The 17,996-nt window shown below is 39.5% G+C and overlaps 1 protein-coding gene across 1 annotated transcript in view; it reads left to right on the forward strand.

Moving 5' to 3' along the window:
• Positions 1-12,761, forward strand: part of camk1b (calcium/calmodulin-dependent protein kinase Ib) — a 52,418-nt gene extending 39,657 nt beyond the window's left edge. Inside the window, exon 10 of the mRNA XM_062054750.1 lies at positions 5,840-12,761. Within this exon, the coding sequence (XP_061910734.1) occupies positions 5,840-5,940 (101 nt within the window). The 3' untranslated portion in view covers positions 5,941-12,761. The remainder of the gene's footprint in view (positions 1-5,839) is intronic.
• The last annotated feature ends 5,235 nt before the right edge of the window (positions 12,762-17,996 follow it).

Consider the following 17,996-nt stretch of genomic DNA (forward strand, 5'->3'; position numbering starts at 1 on the left):
ATTTTAAACTAACTAGAAGTGCTTTTAGAACTGCAGCGTGTGTATAATCATTTATGTTGGTCAGCATCATTTTGTTTGTACTCAGAGGGTCAATGTGTATATGGAGCTAAAAAGCTTGGTTCTTGAAAACCTTTATTTTGAGACTGAAAAATCTACTTTTGATGTTGAATGTTGAAAAATGCATCAAAATAAAAATGAGTGCACGCCATTTCTTTTCCACGTTGAATAAAATGAAATATTCTTAGAAATATTTTGAATTATTTTTTTATTTTCATTTTCCACTTTTATATATTTTGATATTTGAGCTTGTTTTTTTTTTCAGATTCAGACTTTAATTGAATTTAAAAGGTTTAGGAAGGTCTCTGGAAAAACAGAAGCTCAAACATCAATATCCTAAATAAACATAAAAGTGAAAAATTAAAATACAGTAGGAAAAGGATTCATATGGCCCTATTCCTGGGTGGATCTCGCGTGAGAGGAAGAGGTGTTGGGGAATAATCAATTTGCAATGCGGGCTGCGGAAAAAAAAGGACAGCGCCACTATACATAGCAACTGAAGTTGGAATTGCCACCAAACACATTTCAAGATATTCAACACTATACTGCCATCTGGCGGCTAAAGGGGATAGGACACCCCTTACTTTGTCACGTTTCATGTGTCAGGTAAACCGTGACGAATGGGGCCGTAAATCATTTGTTTAAAAGAATTATCGCAGTGAATCCCCCTCCCAAAAAATGTGTGCACTTATTTTTATTTTGAATTAACTGAAAATTAACTCGTTACTTAGTTGATTAATTCTTTGGTCAGTGGTTAACAAAATAAACTAAACATTTTTACATCCTCAAATTCATAAATTGACAATTCTACAGACCGAAAGGGTTTAGGCTGAAGTTAAGCACTTTTTTGGCCTAAGCCTTTTAACAAACAAACATCAGGCTCTGATCTTGAGCTTCATCGTCGTGTGATAGTCATGTACTTTACACAACATAGTACTAATACATCTTGTACACAGCATAGAAATATAAAAAAAGTAAATACATAGACCAACAATGATGTAATGTCCATGTACACTCATACATGTTGGTCAACATTTGTACCATTAATATACTCTTATACTTCTATTTACACTAGTATTTATGTACCACATTTAGTTTTGTTGTTTTTACTAATACAGTAAACAAATATTGCAATAGCAATCTACAACACAGACTATAAACTCTTCTAATACACATCTTTGACATTTTCTTTTATTATTAAAAGAATGACGTTCGAAAACCTGCTGAAAAAGTAAAAATATGTAATCTCCCACAATCATGTTTTGTTATGTTTATATATGATTGTTATTGTTTTGATTTTGTATTATTATTATTTCTTTATGTGTAAACAAATGCAATTATCCTTCTTTTTTTAAAGTGTAGGTACTTTTATATTTGTTTCCATCAAGTCAATGTATATGTGTGCCTTATACAAATAAATCCAATAAATGTAAAAAAAAACAACTACTGGAATACCGGTATATTGAAAACAGGAAGTGAAGTGAACATTATAGTAATTGCTGTGATTGCGAAAAGGTTTTAAAGAGTGCGGTTCTACTGCACTCTATTTTGAAATGTTGCCTATCGTTCATAATCATTTAGAGACAATGAGACGAAATTTATTTTTTTTGCATTCTAACATGTACAAATCGGCTCGTTCTTGGTGGCTAGCAATGCAGCTAATGGGAGTAATCAATTCTACCACTAAATCACTTCAAAAATGCATTCAAAAAGCGTCAACTATACTTCATTTACGTTCTGTAACCTGTATAATAACCAAACTGTAGCAGCATTGTTATTGTAAGAGTGAACCCTGAGAAATTATTTTTCTAGTGTAGTAACACATCGGCATGCTACGGTATTAGCCGTAAAAGCTAACTATGGCAAGAGATAAGCTAGCTTCTACGTCAACACGAAACGTGTTTGAGTTTGTAATGCACAACACAATGTGATAGGACACCAAACTGTACTGAGTGAAAAACATGAACAATCATATTACAGTATACCGGACGATAATTCCACATTTTGCAGCTTCAAGTCACTTTCACCTCAGTCTCTTGGCTTCAGTCTGCTCCAACGTCACACTCTTTCTTCGTGCTCGCTTCTATGAGCAGCAGTTCATCCTCAGCATATTCAGCTTAAAAAAGATAAGGTTGTGAATCCGTAATTGTCCAAAAATAGTTGTCTTTGTTATCTGTTACAAAGTCTTCCATGATTAGAACACACACAAGTGTTTGTTTTCGGAAGTAGGAACACACATTTGTTGACAGAAGTCGGAAGTGCGTTGCTATGGAAACAGAAATAAATGCGCTGAAGAAATCAATGATTAAAATGACCAGAATAGGGTAAAAATTGTACATATTACATATTGTTATGAAGGTGTCTGTTACTACATTGTGTACATACATGCAGTGTGTATATTGTACATATTACATATGGTTATGAAGGTGTCTGTTTCTACGGATTCTTAATAGGACTAGTTGTTAAAGATCCCTAAATATTCAGCACAACAATTAAATGGGGTTGGAGATGTCCTCTTGGGTGGGGTGGAGTTTGGCACTAATCACGTGGTGCCACCAGTACAACACATCTTCAGTTGTGTTTCCCGACGTCATTGGGCGTTTCGGCCATTTATCACAAGACACCCTCTGCCGAGGTTGGCCCACCACCGGCTGATCAGACCTGGGTGTGTGTCGCATGGTGGCACCACGTGGTTATTTGGCAGCCCATGCTGCATCCCTGCGCTTCAGCCACAGCCAGTGACTGCTCCGTTCTGCTGCGGTGGAAAGTTCTTTATTAGCCTTGCGTTGGGCCTGTCCTCTGATTCCTACTTCTTTAAGGAGCCTTGTGGTGGAACTGGCTACAAAGCCTCTACAGCCCACCTCCACTGGCCACACCTTCACGTTCCAGCCCCGTGCCTCTGCCTCAGCTGCCAAGTTGGCATATCGCAGCCTCTTCCGTTCGAATGCTTCATCGATGGCGTCCTCCCATGGGACCGTTAGCTCAACGATGAAGACACGGTGGCAGGACATGGACCAGGTCTGGGCGCAGGCTGGTTGCTGCAATTTCGGGTGGGAAGATAAGCCTCTGGCTGAGTTCTACCCGCATTTCCCAATCTCGGGCTGCGTTCAGTGGGCCTAAGTCTGGAGGTGATGGCTTGGTCCGCCGTTTCTCTCCTTCCCCGGATGAAAGTTGTTTTGCGTGGGAAGGTTGCCTGAGCATTTAGAGGCATGGCATTGGTGACTACTCTCTTATTCTCAAGTTCGGCAGCCAAGCACTTCAGTACCTGGTTGTGGCGCCAGGTGTATCTCCTTTGAGTCAGACTGGTCTTGCAACCTACCAAGATGTGTTTGAGGGTTGCTGGGGCTGTACACTGGAGACAGGGTGGGTCCTCTCCATACCAGAGATGTAGGTTGGTTGGAGAGGGCAGGACATCCTATGTGGCTCTAATGATGAAACTTAGTCTATTAGACTCCATGCTCCATATTTCGTTCCACGTGATTGTTCTCCTCTCCACGCCCTCTCACCTCATCCAGCGGCCCTGCTGGGCTTGGGAGATTGCCTTGGCACACCTGGCTGCTTCCTCCTGGTGGCGCACTTCCTCCACCACCATGTGCCGCTGTTCGGTTGCAGTTGCCTTTTGCCACGTGGGTGTTGTTTCTTCGAAACCAAGGCCCCCTCTGCCATATTGGACATGCTCACTATATCCCGGTGTCTGAGGGAAGTCTTTGCCACTGCGACTGCTGCAGATGGATTCCATTTCCTCCCTGTCGCTAGGGTTGGAGCAGCACCTCTGACGAATGGATCCCAGGATTCTGTGAGAGTCATTTCCAGCCTTGATTTGGCACATTTGTACTCCTCCACCACGCTTGAGATCGGTAGGGAGAGGGCTCCGTTGCCATACAGGCCTACGCTGCTAAGACATCTCGGCAGTCCAAGCCATTTCCTCACTTGTGCATTCAACAGCCTTTCCATCCGATTGGCATGGGATAGAGCGACCTCATAGATGGAAACTGGCCACATGAGACGGGGCAGCAGCCCAAACTGAAAGCACCACAGTTCAGCTTCCCAGGGAGAGCGGTGTTATTGATCTGATTGAGGCCACTGATTGTATCCTGCCTGAGTTGGTCCACCTGCTTGGAGTCTTTGAGTTCTGCGCTATACCAGCGGCCAAGGCTTTTGGTAGGCTTTTCTAGAACTGTTGGTATTGGCTCGTTGTTGATGTGGAACCTCTCGTTGGTGAGCTGGCCCTTGATGATGGTGATACTGCGGAATTTGCTTGGTTTGACCTCCATTCGTGCCCAATTGATGTTTCCCTGGAGTTTATCCAGTAGGCGTTTGGTGCATGCATTTGTTGTTGTTATTGTTGTCATGTCGTCCATGTACGCCCTTATTGGAGGAAGACGCAGCCCGCTCTTTAACCGCTCCCCTCCAACCACCCATCGGGATGCTCGAATAATGAGCAGCTCCATTGCCATGGTAAACGCCAGTGGAGAGATGGTGCAATGCGTATGGATTATGCCTATCTCGAGGTGCTGCCAGGCAGTTGTACTGGCCTGTGCTGTGACGCAGAACTGGAGGTCCTGGAAGTAGGCTTTGACCATCCTTGTGATGCCCTCAGGGACCTGGAAGAAGTTGAACGCTGTCCATAGGATTTCATGAGGCACTGACCCGAAGGCATTGGCAAGATCTAAGAAAACCACACGCAGGTCTTACTTGTCCTTCTTGGCTGTCTGTATCTGGTGCCAGATGACATTTGTGTGTTCCAGGCATCCAGAGACATTATATATATACTTGTAGTGTTTATATTGTACACACTTCATTCTTATGAAGGTGCCTGTTACTACATTATATATATACTTGCAGTGTGTATATTGTACACACTTCATTGTTATGAAGGTGTCTGTTACTACATTATATATATATACTTGCAGTGTGTATATTGTACTTATTACATATTGTTATGAAGGTGTCTGTTACTACATTATATACATACTTGCAGTGTGTAAATTCTACATATTACATATTGTTATGAAGGTGTCTGTTACTACATTACATATATATACTTGTAGTGTGTATATTGTACACACTTCATTGTTATGAAGGTGTCTGTTACTACATTATATATATATATATATATATATATATATACACTTGCAGTGTGTTTATTGTACATATTACATATTGTTATGAAGGTGTCTGCTACTACATTATATACATGCTTGCAGTGTGTATATTGTACATATTACATATTGTTATGAAGGAGTCTGTTACTACATTATATATATACTTGTAGTGTGTATATTGTACACACTTCATTGTTATGAAGGTGTCTGTTACTACATAATATATGTACTTGCAGTGTGTATATTGTACACACTTCATTGTTATGAAGGTGTCTGTTACTACATTATATATATACTTGCAGTGTGTATATTGTACATATTACATATTGTTATGAAGGTGTCTGTTACTACATTATATACATACGTGCAGTGTGTATATTGTACATATTACATATTGTTATGAAGGTGTCTGTTACTACATTATATATATAGTTGCAGTGTGTATATAAAACGTTAATGAAATGTTGTTTTAGAGGCTTTGAAGGCTACAACGGTGACTCCATTAGCCGCATCTTCCAAGCATTTTTTATCATCTTTAAAATCATTTTAAAAAAGTCAAATGTCTTCTTCTCTCTCATAATGATTGTGAACGATTGGCAACATTCCAAAAAAAGTGCAGTTCCCCTTTAAATTTGTTGTCGTCCTTACCGTAGGTGTGACTTTTTATTGTCTTCCAGAGTCTTGCTGCGAGGCGGGCTGCTCCCAGGCCGTGGACGGGGACGGCGTGGACCCTCTGTCCAACTGCAGCTACCGCTGCCACCCGACTAGTCGGGTGTGATCCCTGCGCCGCCTGACTGCCTCATTGACCCCAGTGATTTTTTTCCATTTTTTAACCCCCTCGGTGGAACCGGAGGTAGCCACTCCCACGTCTCCCCGTCACGTCCCGGTTGGGAGTACGCCGTGGTTCCAACCTGTCTCCTGCAGGGGGAGCGAGTCTGTCCAGCCTGGGAAGGGAGGCAGGAATGGAAAGATGGTGACGGCTATGACGACTTGTCGTGTGGGAGTTTGTGCAAAAGCAAGGTGGGGAAGATTGTTTATTTCTGAAGCGGGACAGAGCTGAGACAATTTAAATGCGGCCTGCGCTATTGTGGCTATTTGTTTCGTGCATGATCAGGAGAGGAAGTCCCCGAGCATGTTTTCTTATCTTCTCAAATATCTCCTGCTTTTTCGTATTGGATGGAAGCCTTTGAATGTACCACACCCGACGGAAGGACCGCAAAGTGAGCACAGATCTGTCCGAGAAGACAATCGGTGACCTTTATGCAAAACTCCATCGTTAGCATGTAGCCTTTTATGAAATGGTGTTTCCGTGCAGCTGTGGAAAAGGCTTCCCCTTTCCGCTTCCTCTCGACCTCTTTAACCGCGCCAGCGCAGGGATCTCATCTTCGTCTACGGTGCCTTTAGTGTGCGAAGGGTTTATCGTCACGCGGGTTGTCTTTCTGCACAATCCTCCGTATGTTTTGTAATAATCACGTTTGTAGCTTTGCCCGCCAGAGGCTAGTTTGACCTTTGTTTTTAAATATAGGCTGATTTTTTATGTTTTAAGCCTAAAGATAAATAATGTGTGGATGCAAAAAACAAAAACAAAAAAAGATACATACATGCATCTGTCGCTGTGTACTGTAACTATCCTGCCATCTTTTCCTCTTACGTTCTTCACTCTTTTTCTGAAATATGCATTTATTTTTATGTGGAAAAGAATCTTGCAGTGTAAATGGTTAAGTACCGTATTTTCCGGACTATAAAGCGCACCGGGTATAAGCCGCACCCACCAAATTTTAGAAGAAGTACATAGTTTTAAATGTATTAGCCGCACCTGACTATAAGCCGCACATATATACTGGTAGGAAATGTCCTGTAAATGTTTATTTACATACCTTAATTGTTTCCAAACGGAGTCTGTAACAGGGCAGTAAAACGGATGATCAAACAAAACAGAAGTCATCGTCAAAGCTAGCTCTCCAATCTGTTTTGGTGAATTTACTAAGGAATTTGTGAAACTGAAACAGTACAAAAAGAATGCCATTGTAAAGTTAATATTACTAACACAGACACTCGTAAAAGTGTTAGCGTGTTAGCTTGATTACATTACAATAGCATGTACAAATATGCATGAAAACACTCCTACAGACATCACACATGGGACGCCTTAGTAAGCAATAAATGTGTTAGTTATATTGTAAAACTTACAAAGCTTGCTTGGAGTGATCAATGAGGAATCCATACGCATTGTAACGCTATGAACTCCACGGTGACATTTTGGTGAATTTACAAAACTGAAACGATACAAAAAGAATGCCGTTATAAGTTAATAATACTAACACATACACTCATAAATGTGTTAGCATATTAGCTTATGCTAACGACGCTCACTTGATTACATTACGATAGCATATGCATAAAAACACTGCCACAGACATCACACATGGGACGGTTTAGTAAGGAAGAATTGTTTTAGTTATATTGTAAAACTTACAAACGTTGCTTGGAGTGATGAATGAAGAATGCATATGAGTAGGAATGCTATGGATGATTTAACTTCCGGTTCAAGGCATGAAACAGGAAGTACATTTGTAACCCGCAGCAACCTGCAGTAAGCGACCTCGTCCAAAAGATGGCGCCGTAGCACAAACAATAACACACCTTTTTAGTGTCTCTGTTGGTATAATATGGAAACTATTTGGTAAAAACAAAACTTAGAAAAACGAAGAAAACCCCATAAATTAGCCGCGCCGTTTTATAAGCCGCAGGGTTCAAAGTGTAGGGGAAAAGTAGCGGCTTATAGTCCGGAAAATACAGTAAGTTATTAAGCTCTTGTGCACGTATATCTGTGTTGTAATACTTTAAAATGGTACGAATGCTCTAGATCAGTGGTTCTCAAACCTTTTTCACCAAGTACCACCTCAGTAAACATGTGGCTCTCCAAGTACCACCATAATGACCAACATTAAAATACAGTAGCGTAGTAGGCCTAAGTATTTATTAAAAACAAGACAAAGGTTTTATTTGACAAGTAAATATAATATGTTTGGCCACTGTAACATCACACACAGTTTGAACAATAACACTGTGTTTGGATATTTAATTAAATTATTTTGTCGTAGCACTGGTGGTACACGCACCACAGTTTGAGAATCACTGAATCACAATAAACACCTGTGGTACTCATGTGGCAGTGTGCAAATGAACTGTGACCCATAATGGTTGGAGAACTACCATGGAACCTCTCAAGTGGGACACCCTCAAAAGTGGTACAAGTCCAAGTTCAAACAAAAAACTAACAAAAAAAACCCTCAAAGCTAACTTGGAGTTCAATTCATAATCATTGGTGCCATCTGCAAATCACATTAGACTTCAAATATTACAGAGTTTCTATAGTTACCTGCACAAGCAATACCTATAAATCGATTTGGTTTAATCGTTTAAGAATCATTACAAGTAAGAGTCGCGATTCATTCGTAAAAAAAAAAATGTTGATACCCCTAGAAGTTAGGGGCTGGAGAGCCCTATTTCGTTTCGGGTTTTTGAGGCCCTCAACATGAACAAAAACTCATTAATTTTTGCAAGCGCTTTTAGTCTGGCGATATTTTTGGAGTACCTAAAAACAACATTTCAAAATTGACTCTATGGCGCCCCCTTAATATATATATATTTTTTTTAATATAAGCCCCTGCCGCTAGATTCACGTGACGTCACAAAAATTCCTGGAGAAGTCCATCATGACAGGACGCACGTAAAAGTCTCACAAACCCATATTTGAAAACAAACAGGAAATCAGCCATCTAGGCTACCGTCTGCCATTTTTCGGCTAAAAACAGGGTTTTTACTTCAACAAACTCCTCCTCGGGACTTTGACTAAATAAGCCGCGATTGGAATGACAGACACTAGACAGATGGGCGATGATAAATTGCGAGGGAGTTCCGTCGACGCTATAGGATGTGGCCGTGGCATGGCGCCAAAATTAGATCTGATGGTTCGCCTGTCTATCTGTGTTGGCCCTGTGATGAGGTGGCAACTTGTCCAGGGTGTACCCCGTCTTCCACCCGAATGCAGCTGAGATAGGCTTCAGCACCCCCCGCAAACCTGAACGGGAAAAGCGGTAGAAAATAGATGGCTGGATGGGTTTGCCACAAAACTTTCAACATTTATTACTCAGCTCCACAAATTCAGATCTTGATCGGAATTGGTACACATGAGACACCCAAAAGTGCCATACGGGACTCGGTACCTAGTCGTATCCATCGGTAGTGGGCGGAGCCTGGCGGCAAAAACTTCTCCACAACCATCAAACTGTCTTTACCCCACTTAAGATGATCAGAACTACCAATATCGCCCCCTTGTGGTGGAAAATGTTAATGGTCTTAACTTCCCTTCACATGTTCCAATCTTCCTGAGATTTTGGATGGTGGGTCTGAGCACTGGGAAGGACTTGACTGCATTCTACTTGATTTAGTTGCAAAATATTTAATGGGTTACTACGAATGTATTTATTTGCTTGTGTATGTTTTTTAAAAATTGCGTCTTAACACAAGAAATGTGAACAACTTGGAATTTTACAGAACGGCTTGTGTATGACTTTGGAGGTTCCACTGTAAGTTGTCGCACACATGAAAAAGTCTTAACTTAATGGCACCGCTTTAAGATATATAGATGTATACATTTTTCACGGTATATGTTTAAGCTTTACTCTGCATTTCTGTAGGATAACTGGTCGTGTAGTCGGACTGCAACTGTGAAGTTGTTCAACTGTAACTTTTCAGGGTTTCCCAGTGATTCAGTCAATATGGTGTTTGAAAATACTCAACTGGCGACATTTCCTTGATAGACCACATGGATTATTAACAACTCGGGATGGGAATAGCTAAGAGTTTTCCAGTTCCGGTTCCACTTTTAGTTCTGCTTAAAGATTCGGTTCCTTAACGGTTCTCTTATCGAGTCTTATTCGGGAAAAAAAGGGTGGAAATTGGTGGATTAGCCTAAATTAGGTCGGGTTTAAAGGTAACATGACCTTACAGAGCCTACAGTGAGGTCACATACGTAGCTTAGAAGAAAAATTTTTAACTTTCCTCTGACTACATTGAGCGTTCACCTACCGGAAATCAGAAGCACTGTGGCAAAATTGTGCAAGCTTTTGACCACAACCCAAAATATTGAAAGAGCCATATTGGACCAAAATTACAAAAACGAATCTGTCTGGAGCCGCAAAAACTTAAAAGCCTTATATAAATGTTATAATGAAGGCAACACATGATGTAAGTGTCTATATTAGCTATATTAGCCTCCTATAAAAATGGCTGACACAGATATTATTTATTGTACACATTTTTACAACATTGGAAAACATTAGTAAAACGGAGGCTTCTCAGAGGGTGAGATAACTCCTGGAAATGACTGTCTTAGAGAGGCCAAAGGTATAGATGTGTGTGTCCAAGTTAAAAGAAATGTCAGGCTGTCTTCTTCTAGTGGATTTATTACACTCTTTGCAAGCTTTTCAATCTTTGCTGTGGTCTGGAACAACATGGCACACAAACAACTATCAGAAATGCAGCCAATATTACATATAGATAATGTGTCATGAGACATGCAAATATAGATTAAATACACAGAGGACATTAGTAAAGGAAATTAAATGAGCTCAAATATACCTAAAAACGAGGCATAATGATGTAATATGTACATACAGCTAGCCTAAATAGCATGTTAGCATGGATTAGCTTGCATCAACATAAAAAAAACTCACCTTTGTGTATTCACGCACAGCACAAAATGTTTGGTGGACAAAATGAGACAAAGACGGAGTGGCATAAAACACGTCTTTCTGTGGCAGTGTCGGAGAAAGTTGTACATGTAAACAAACTACGGTGAGTTCAATGACCGCCGAAATTAGTAGGAAAAAACGCGGCTCGCCAAATACTCTCATCAGTGAAGCAGGTTTAATATAAACAGTGGGATTTCTAGCAATTAGGATAGGTTGGGTCATGTTTGTCCTTCTAGAGAAACAATATTAAAACAAAAAAATTATTTTTTCCCTCATCTTTTTCCATTTTCACACATTTTTTAAAAAGCTTCAGTGAGCCACTAGGGTGACGCCACCATATTGTGATCAGAACCGTTAAGAGAACCGCTTGACAAAAAAAGCGAGCCGTTTTGAGGAATTGATACACGTTCAATTCCCATCCCTATTAACAACGAAAGACTCTCTCTGACTGTTCTGAACTTCTGTTTCCGTGCACGTTGAGCAGGATAAACCACTGCAGTCGCCAACGTGCTTGAAGACGCCAAATTGACCCGATTTTGATTGATAAATGGAATGACTATCTAAAAATGAGAGGTCATCAGAAAGGGAAACTGTAATAAATGTTCTGACTGTGCTTGTTGGAAAGTCGTCCAAACCGCCCTGAGAACATTCCTGGTCATGAAGCAATCAATAACCACGTAGCCATGACCTCACCGCTCGAGTCTGCGGTAGGAAAGTCGACGGACAGGAAGACGTTTTTACAAATATTTGTATTCTTTCGGGGCGGAAAAGAGGTAAACAGCGTCCTCCTACTTCGGGTTTACATTTCAAGGATTTGTCGTGCAAAAGAGTGAGTCATGAAATATGTCGCCTTTTTCTTTCAACGGTGTTTTGAGCTGTACACAGAGATGCAATGCATCGTGGGCTGTGGGAAAAGTGGCTGTACGTGAAACACATTAAACTGGTCTATGCAGTATACTTTTGGGTTTTTGTAAAGTTTGAAGATTTGTTTTATGTCATTTAAATATGTAAGCTATAAAAAAAAACATCCGAAATGTTAAAATAAATTAAATGTAGCGGTGAAAGTTCAATAATAAGATTGTTTAAATCAAATTAAGAAAGTCGGAGACAGGGGTGTCCCACTTGACGCCGCAGAGTGCTACCAAATTAATCCTAAAAGCTACATATTTGCTGCCATCTTGTGGACAATGTGAGTCAATCAGATCAATGACCCTTGAAAGTATTCAAGGCAGAATTGCACAGCATTTACTTAAATTACACAATCCAAACAACCTTCCCTAGTCATGGTCCGAACAAAAAAAAAAACTAACGTAATAATTAACACACATGGTCACTGAACTTTGCAGGACGTTATGAAAATCGTCCAGACACCATAACACATTTCGGAATTACACCCGTCTAAATCCGTTATAGTGCATGATAGGAAACATGTAAAACGCTCTCTCCACACTTATCCATGTTTGCCACATTTTAGCTGCTTGACATTTTTTATTCATTATAAAACTTTAAGAAGGTCGTCAAGGTAGGAATCGAACTTTCACCTACTCATAATTTCCAATTATATTAATTATACATCCATTATATTAAGATAATATGTACACACACACACGGTAAATGGGTTATACTTGTATAGCGTTTTTCTACCTTCAAGGTACTCAAAGTGCTTCAACACTATTTCCACATTCACACATTCACACACTGATGGTGGGAGCTCCCATGCAAGGAGCAAGGGTGAAGTGTCTTGCCCAAGGACACAACGGACGTGACTAGGATGGCGGGAATTGGGATCGAACCTGGAACTCGAAGGTTGCTGGCATGGCCGCTCTACCACCCGAGCCTCAACATATGTGTGTGTAAGACAAGTGTATCTAAGTGTGTGTGTGTGTATATATATATATATATATATATATATATATATATATATATATATATATATATATATATATATATATATATATATATATATATATATATATATATATATATATATATATATATATATATATATATATATATATATATGTGTGTATATATATGTGTGTATATATATGTGTATATGTGTGCAGGGGCGTCACTAGCTTTTAAGGACAGGGGGGGCTTAGCCCCCAGGAGATGCACAGGATGCGAGCGAACGTAGCGCACGAGCACAAAACTTCACAAACGGCTAACAAAGACTTAGAAATTATTCATTGTTATTATTATTATTTCAGTCGGTTTATTTTCAATATGTGTTCAGTACAACAACAAACATGGGTTTGCACAGTGACATTTTGTTTACAGCATCAACAAGAAACAATTACTTGCATGATCCTTCAAGATACACTGAAACACAATGAAAGTCTCAGCTCCTGTTTTCCTCTATGTGTAAAATGAGAAACATTCCAGAAGGAAGTAACCCCAAAGATAGCAAATGGTAAAAAAAAGAGTGCACATTTAACTTTATAAATAACCAGGACCTTCATGATGCATTTCAGGCTAACTAGCTAACTAAGTAGCAACATTGTTTTAGAGCGGGAATGTAACTTTTTGTCAAACACAGACCTGGTGTAAAGTGGAGCTAATACATTTTACTACAAGCAGTGATGAATACTTACTTTCTTGAAAAAGTTTCTTATGTCCATTTTGCATCCGTTCTTGTTCTGCAGTGCTGTGTGCTAATGTGCTTCGTACACCTGCAGGTCGCAGAGAAAATGCGGACTGGATTTTGAGTGATGTGGGCATTTTCTATATGAACAAGTGGAATGGATTGGATACCGACGCACTAAAGGGGCTCTCTACCTTACGCTATGAAGTGAGGGGAAACTGAGTGGAAATGACAGGTTATATGATGATTTATTTAAAGGCCTACTGAAAGCCACTACTACCGACCACGCAGTCTGATAGTTTATATATCAATGATGAAATCTTAACATTGCAACACATGCCAATACGGCCGGGTTAACTTATAAAGTGCAATTTTAAATTTCCCGCTAAACTTCCGGTTGAAAACGTCTATGTATGATGACGTATGCGCGTGACGCAAATCGTTGAAACGGAAGTATTCGGACCCCATTGAATCCAATACAAAAAGCTCTGTTTGCATCTCAAAATTCCACAGTATTCTGGACATCTGTGTTGGTTAATCTTTTGCAATTTGTTTAATGAACAATGGAGGCTGCAAAGAAGAACGTTGTAGGTGGGATCGATCGGTGTGTTAGCGGCTAAGCACAATACTTACAGCAACACAAGGACTACTTACGGTACTTAGCAGACGCCTAGCCGATGCTTGCCGCCAAACCCACGGATGAAGTCCTTCGTCGCGCCGTCGATCACTGGAACGCAGGTGAGCACGGCTGTTGATGGGAAGATGAGGGCTGGCTGGCGTAGGTGGAGCGCTAATGTTTTTATCATAGTTCTGTGAGGTCCGGTTGATAATGAAGACTGCAAAGAAGAAAGTTGTAGGTGGGATCGGTGTATTAGGGGCGGACTACAGCAACACAGCCAGGAGGACTTTGAGATGGATAGCAGACGCGCTAGCCGCCGACCTCACCTTGACTTCCTCCGTCTCCGGGCCGCCGACCGCATCTATGATCGGGTGAAGTCCTTCGTCGCTCCGTCGATCGCTGGAACGAAGGTGAGCACGGGTGTTGATGAGCAGATGAGGGCTGGCGTACGTGGATAGCTAATGTTTTTAGCATAGCTCTGTGAGGTACCGTTGCTAAGATAGCTTCAATGGCGTCGTTACCAACAGCATTGTTAAGCTTCACCAGCCTGGAAAGCATTAACCGTGTAGTTACATGTCCATGGTTTAATAGTATTGTTGATTGTCTGTCTATCCTTCCAGTCAGGGGTTTATTTCTTTTGTTTCTATCTGCATTTAAGCACGATGCTATCACGTTAGCTCCGTAGCTAAAGAGCTTCGCCGATGTATTGTCGTGGAGATAAAAGTCACTGTGAATGTCCATTTCGCGTTCTCGACTCTCATTTTCAAGAGGATATAGTATCCGAGGTGGTTTAAAATACAAATCCGTGATCCACAATAGAAAAAGGAGAAAGTGTGGAATCCAATGAACCCTTGTACCTAAGTTACGGTCAAAGCGAAAAAAGATACGTCCTGCACTGCACTCTTGTCCTTCACTCTCACGTTCCTCATCCACGAATCTTTCATCCTCGCTCAAATTAATGGGGTAATCGTCGCTTTCTCTGTCTGAATCGCTCTCGCTGCATTGTAAACAATGGGGAAATGTGAGGAGCCTTTCAACCTGTGACATCACGCTACTTCCGGTACAGGCAAGGCTTTTTTTTATCAGCGACTAAAAGTTGCGAACTTTATCGTCGAAGTTCTCTACTAAATCCTTTCAGCAAAAATATGGCAATATCGCGAAATGATCAAGTATGACACATAGAATGGATCTGCTAATCCAGTTTAAATAATAACATTTAATTTCAGTAGGCCTTTAAACTCATATTCGGGCCACTTTAAAATGACTATGTCGGCATGTATTTGTAAAAAAAAATAAATAAATAAATATAACACCAAATTATTTAGGGGGGCTTAAGAATATTTTAGGGGGCTTGAGTCCCCCTAAAATAGGGCTAACAACGCCAATGTATGTGTGTATCAGTGACGTGCGGTGAGGTTAATGGCTGGTGAGGCACTGACTTCATCACAGTCAGATTTACAAACATATGAACCCTAAAGAGTATCTTATTCACCATTTGATTGGCAGCAGTTAACGGGTTATGTTTAAAAGCTCTTACCAGCATTCTTTACACATACAAACTGTAGCACACAAAAAAGCACATTTAATAAAAAAAAACATTTTTATGGTCTTACCTTTCTTGCTGGACATTTCAAACGGCGTGTGTACCAAGCCGTTTGAAAAGAACGGGTCTTCTGTCCCGAAGTCAAAAGCAAACCTTTTAGCTCCGGTGTTGGTCTACCTTTAATTATTACCTCCTGCTTCGATTGAAAGTCCAGTTTAGAAAACTGTTTTATTTTACATATGTAATCCTCCATGTTTTTAATAAAAGTTCAGGCGAGAGGACATAAACAACCTGACTTGCTAAATTTTTTTTATTTTTTTATTTTTTTCTTCTGCAGCCGAGGAATGATCTCTGGGATCACTACCGCCCTCTACCACCAGGAGGCCGGATTACTGCGAGCCTCAGCCAGTACGTCTTTTGCAGCAGTTTTATGAATGCTCAGCACAAAAAATATGTGACACACATACAGTTGTTGACAAAATACACTGTACATTATATACCTCAGCTAACTAAACTATGCCATAGTTTAGTTAGCTGATATAATTCATATAGCAATACGGTCTCACTGCACAGCAGGCCAGCAGTTAGCCGAGTCATTGCGCACAATCCATGTTGAGGCACAACTGAGTGACGTGCCTCAACTGGCTGCTGATCACCGCACCGTCTCTTCTCAGTATTTGAACGACAAATGTGAAAATAAAAATAATCTATAACTGGTGAAGTTAAATGGAAAATAACTTTAGTATAATCACTGGATACATATAACAATTTAATTTTTTTTTCTTTCTTTTTACATTTTTTTCTTTCCATGATGGCAGGTGAGGCCCCGCCTCCCCTGCCTCTACTGACTGCACGTCACTGGTGTGTATATATGTGTATATATATATATATATATATATATATATATATATATATATATATATATATATATATATATATATATATATATATATATATATATATATATATATATATGCATATATATATATATATGCATATATATATATATGTATTAGGGCATACTTGCCAACCTTGAGACCTCCGATTTTGGGAGGTGGGGGGTGGGGGCGTGGTTAAGAGGGGAGGAGTATATTTACAGCTAGAATTCACCAAGTCAAGTATTTCACACATATATATATATATATATATATATATATATATATATATATATATATATATATATATATATATATATATATATATATATATATATATATATATATATATATATATAAAATAAATACTTGACTTTCAATGAATTCTAGCTATACATATATATATTTATTTTATTATATATATATTATATATATATATGTATATGCATATATATATATATGCATATATATATATACATATATATATATGTATATGCATATATATATATATATATATATATATATATATATATATATATGTATTTGGGCATACTTGCCAACCTTCAGACCTCCGATTTCGGGAGGTGGGGGGTGGTTAAGAGGGGAGGAGTATATTTACAGCTAGAATTCACCAAGTCAAGTATTTCATATATATATATATATAAGAAATACTTGACTTTCAATGAATTATAGCTATACATATATATATTTTTTTTTAATAAATGTTTTTATTGAATTTGACAGGTATTACACTATACAATAGAACAGTAATCACATTTTCCTTTTTTTCCCCCCACCCACTTCCAAGAACAGCAACCCAACACACACCCCATACACACACAACCCCCCCCCCCCCCCCCCCACCCCCCAGGTCCTACATAAGTTAAAGGTACAGTCACAAATGGAAAATAATTAGTAAATCACTTTCTTCTCAACATAGGCAGATAATAAATATACACCCAGAATAAATGTAAATAAAAAATAAAATAAAAAAGGAAGCTGGTTTGTGAAAGGTGAACTTTTCATGTGTCCTATAGCGTCTTTAATTTAGCTATGTAGTCAACCACACCACCCCAAACAGAATAAAACTTCCCAGGTGCCCCCCTAAGATTAAACTTTATTTTCTCCAGATCTAAATAAATCATAAGGTCTTTAAGCCATAAGGAGGCTTTGGGGCAAAATGGTGACTTCCACTCCAGCAAAATTCTCCTACGTGCTAATAAGGATGCAAAGGCGATACTATCCTTAAATTTTCTCCTTATTTGGGGATCTGATACCGTCCCAAAAATAGCCCTTTCTGCACATGGTGTCAGGTTTAAATCCAATGCCTTAGCAAGGTGTTTGAAAATAGTTGTCCAATAGTCCAGCAAATGGGGACAAGACCAAAACATGTGCGTCATGTTTGCAGGTGACATGTGACATCTGTTACAAGTATCCGAAATATTGGGGTATAT

This window comes from Entelurus aequoreus, linkage group LG01, assembly GCF_033978785.1.
Source record: "Entelurus aequoreus isolate RoL-2023_Sb linkage group LG01, RoL_Eaeq_v1.1, whole genome shotgun sequence".
Classification (NCBI taxonomy): domain Eukaryota; kingdom Metazoa; phylum Chordata; class Actinopteri; order Syngnathiformes; family Syngnathidae; genus Entelurus; species Entelurus aequoreus.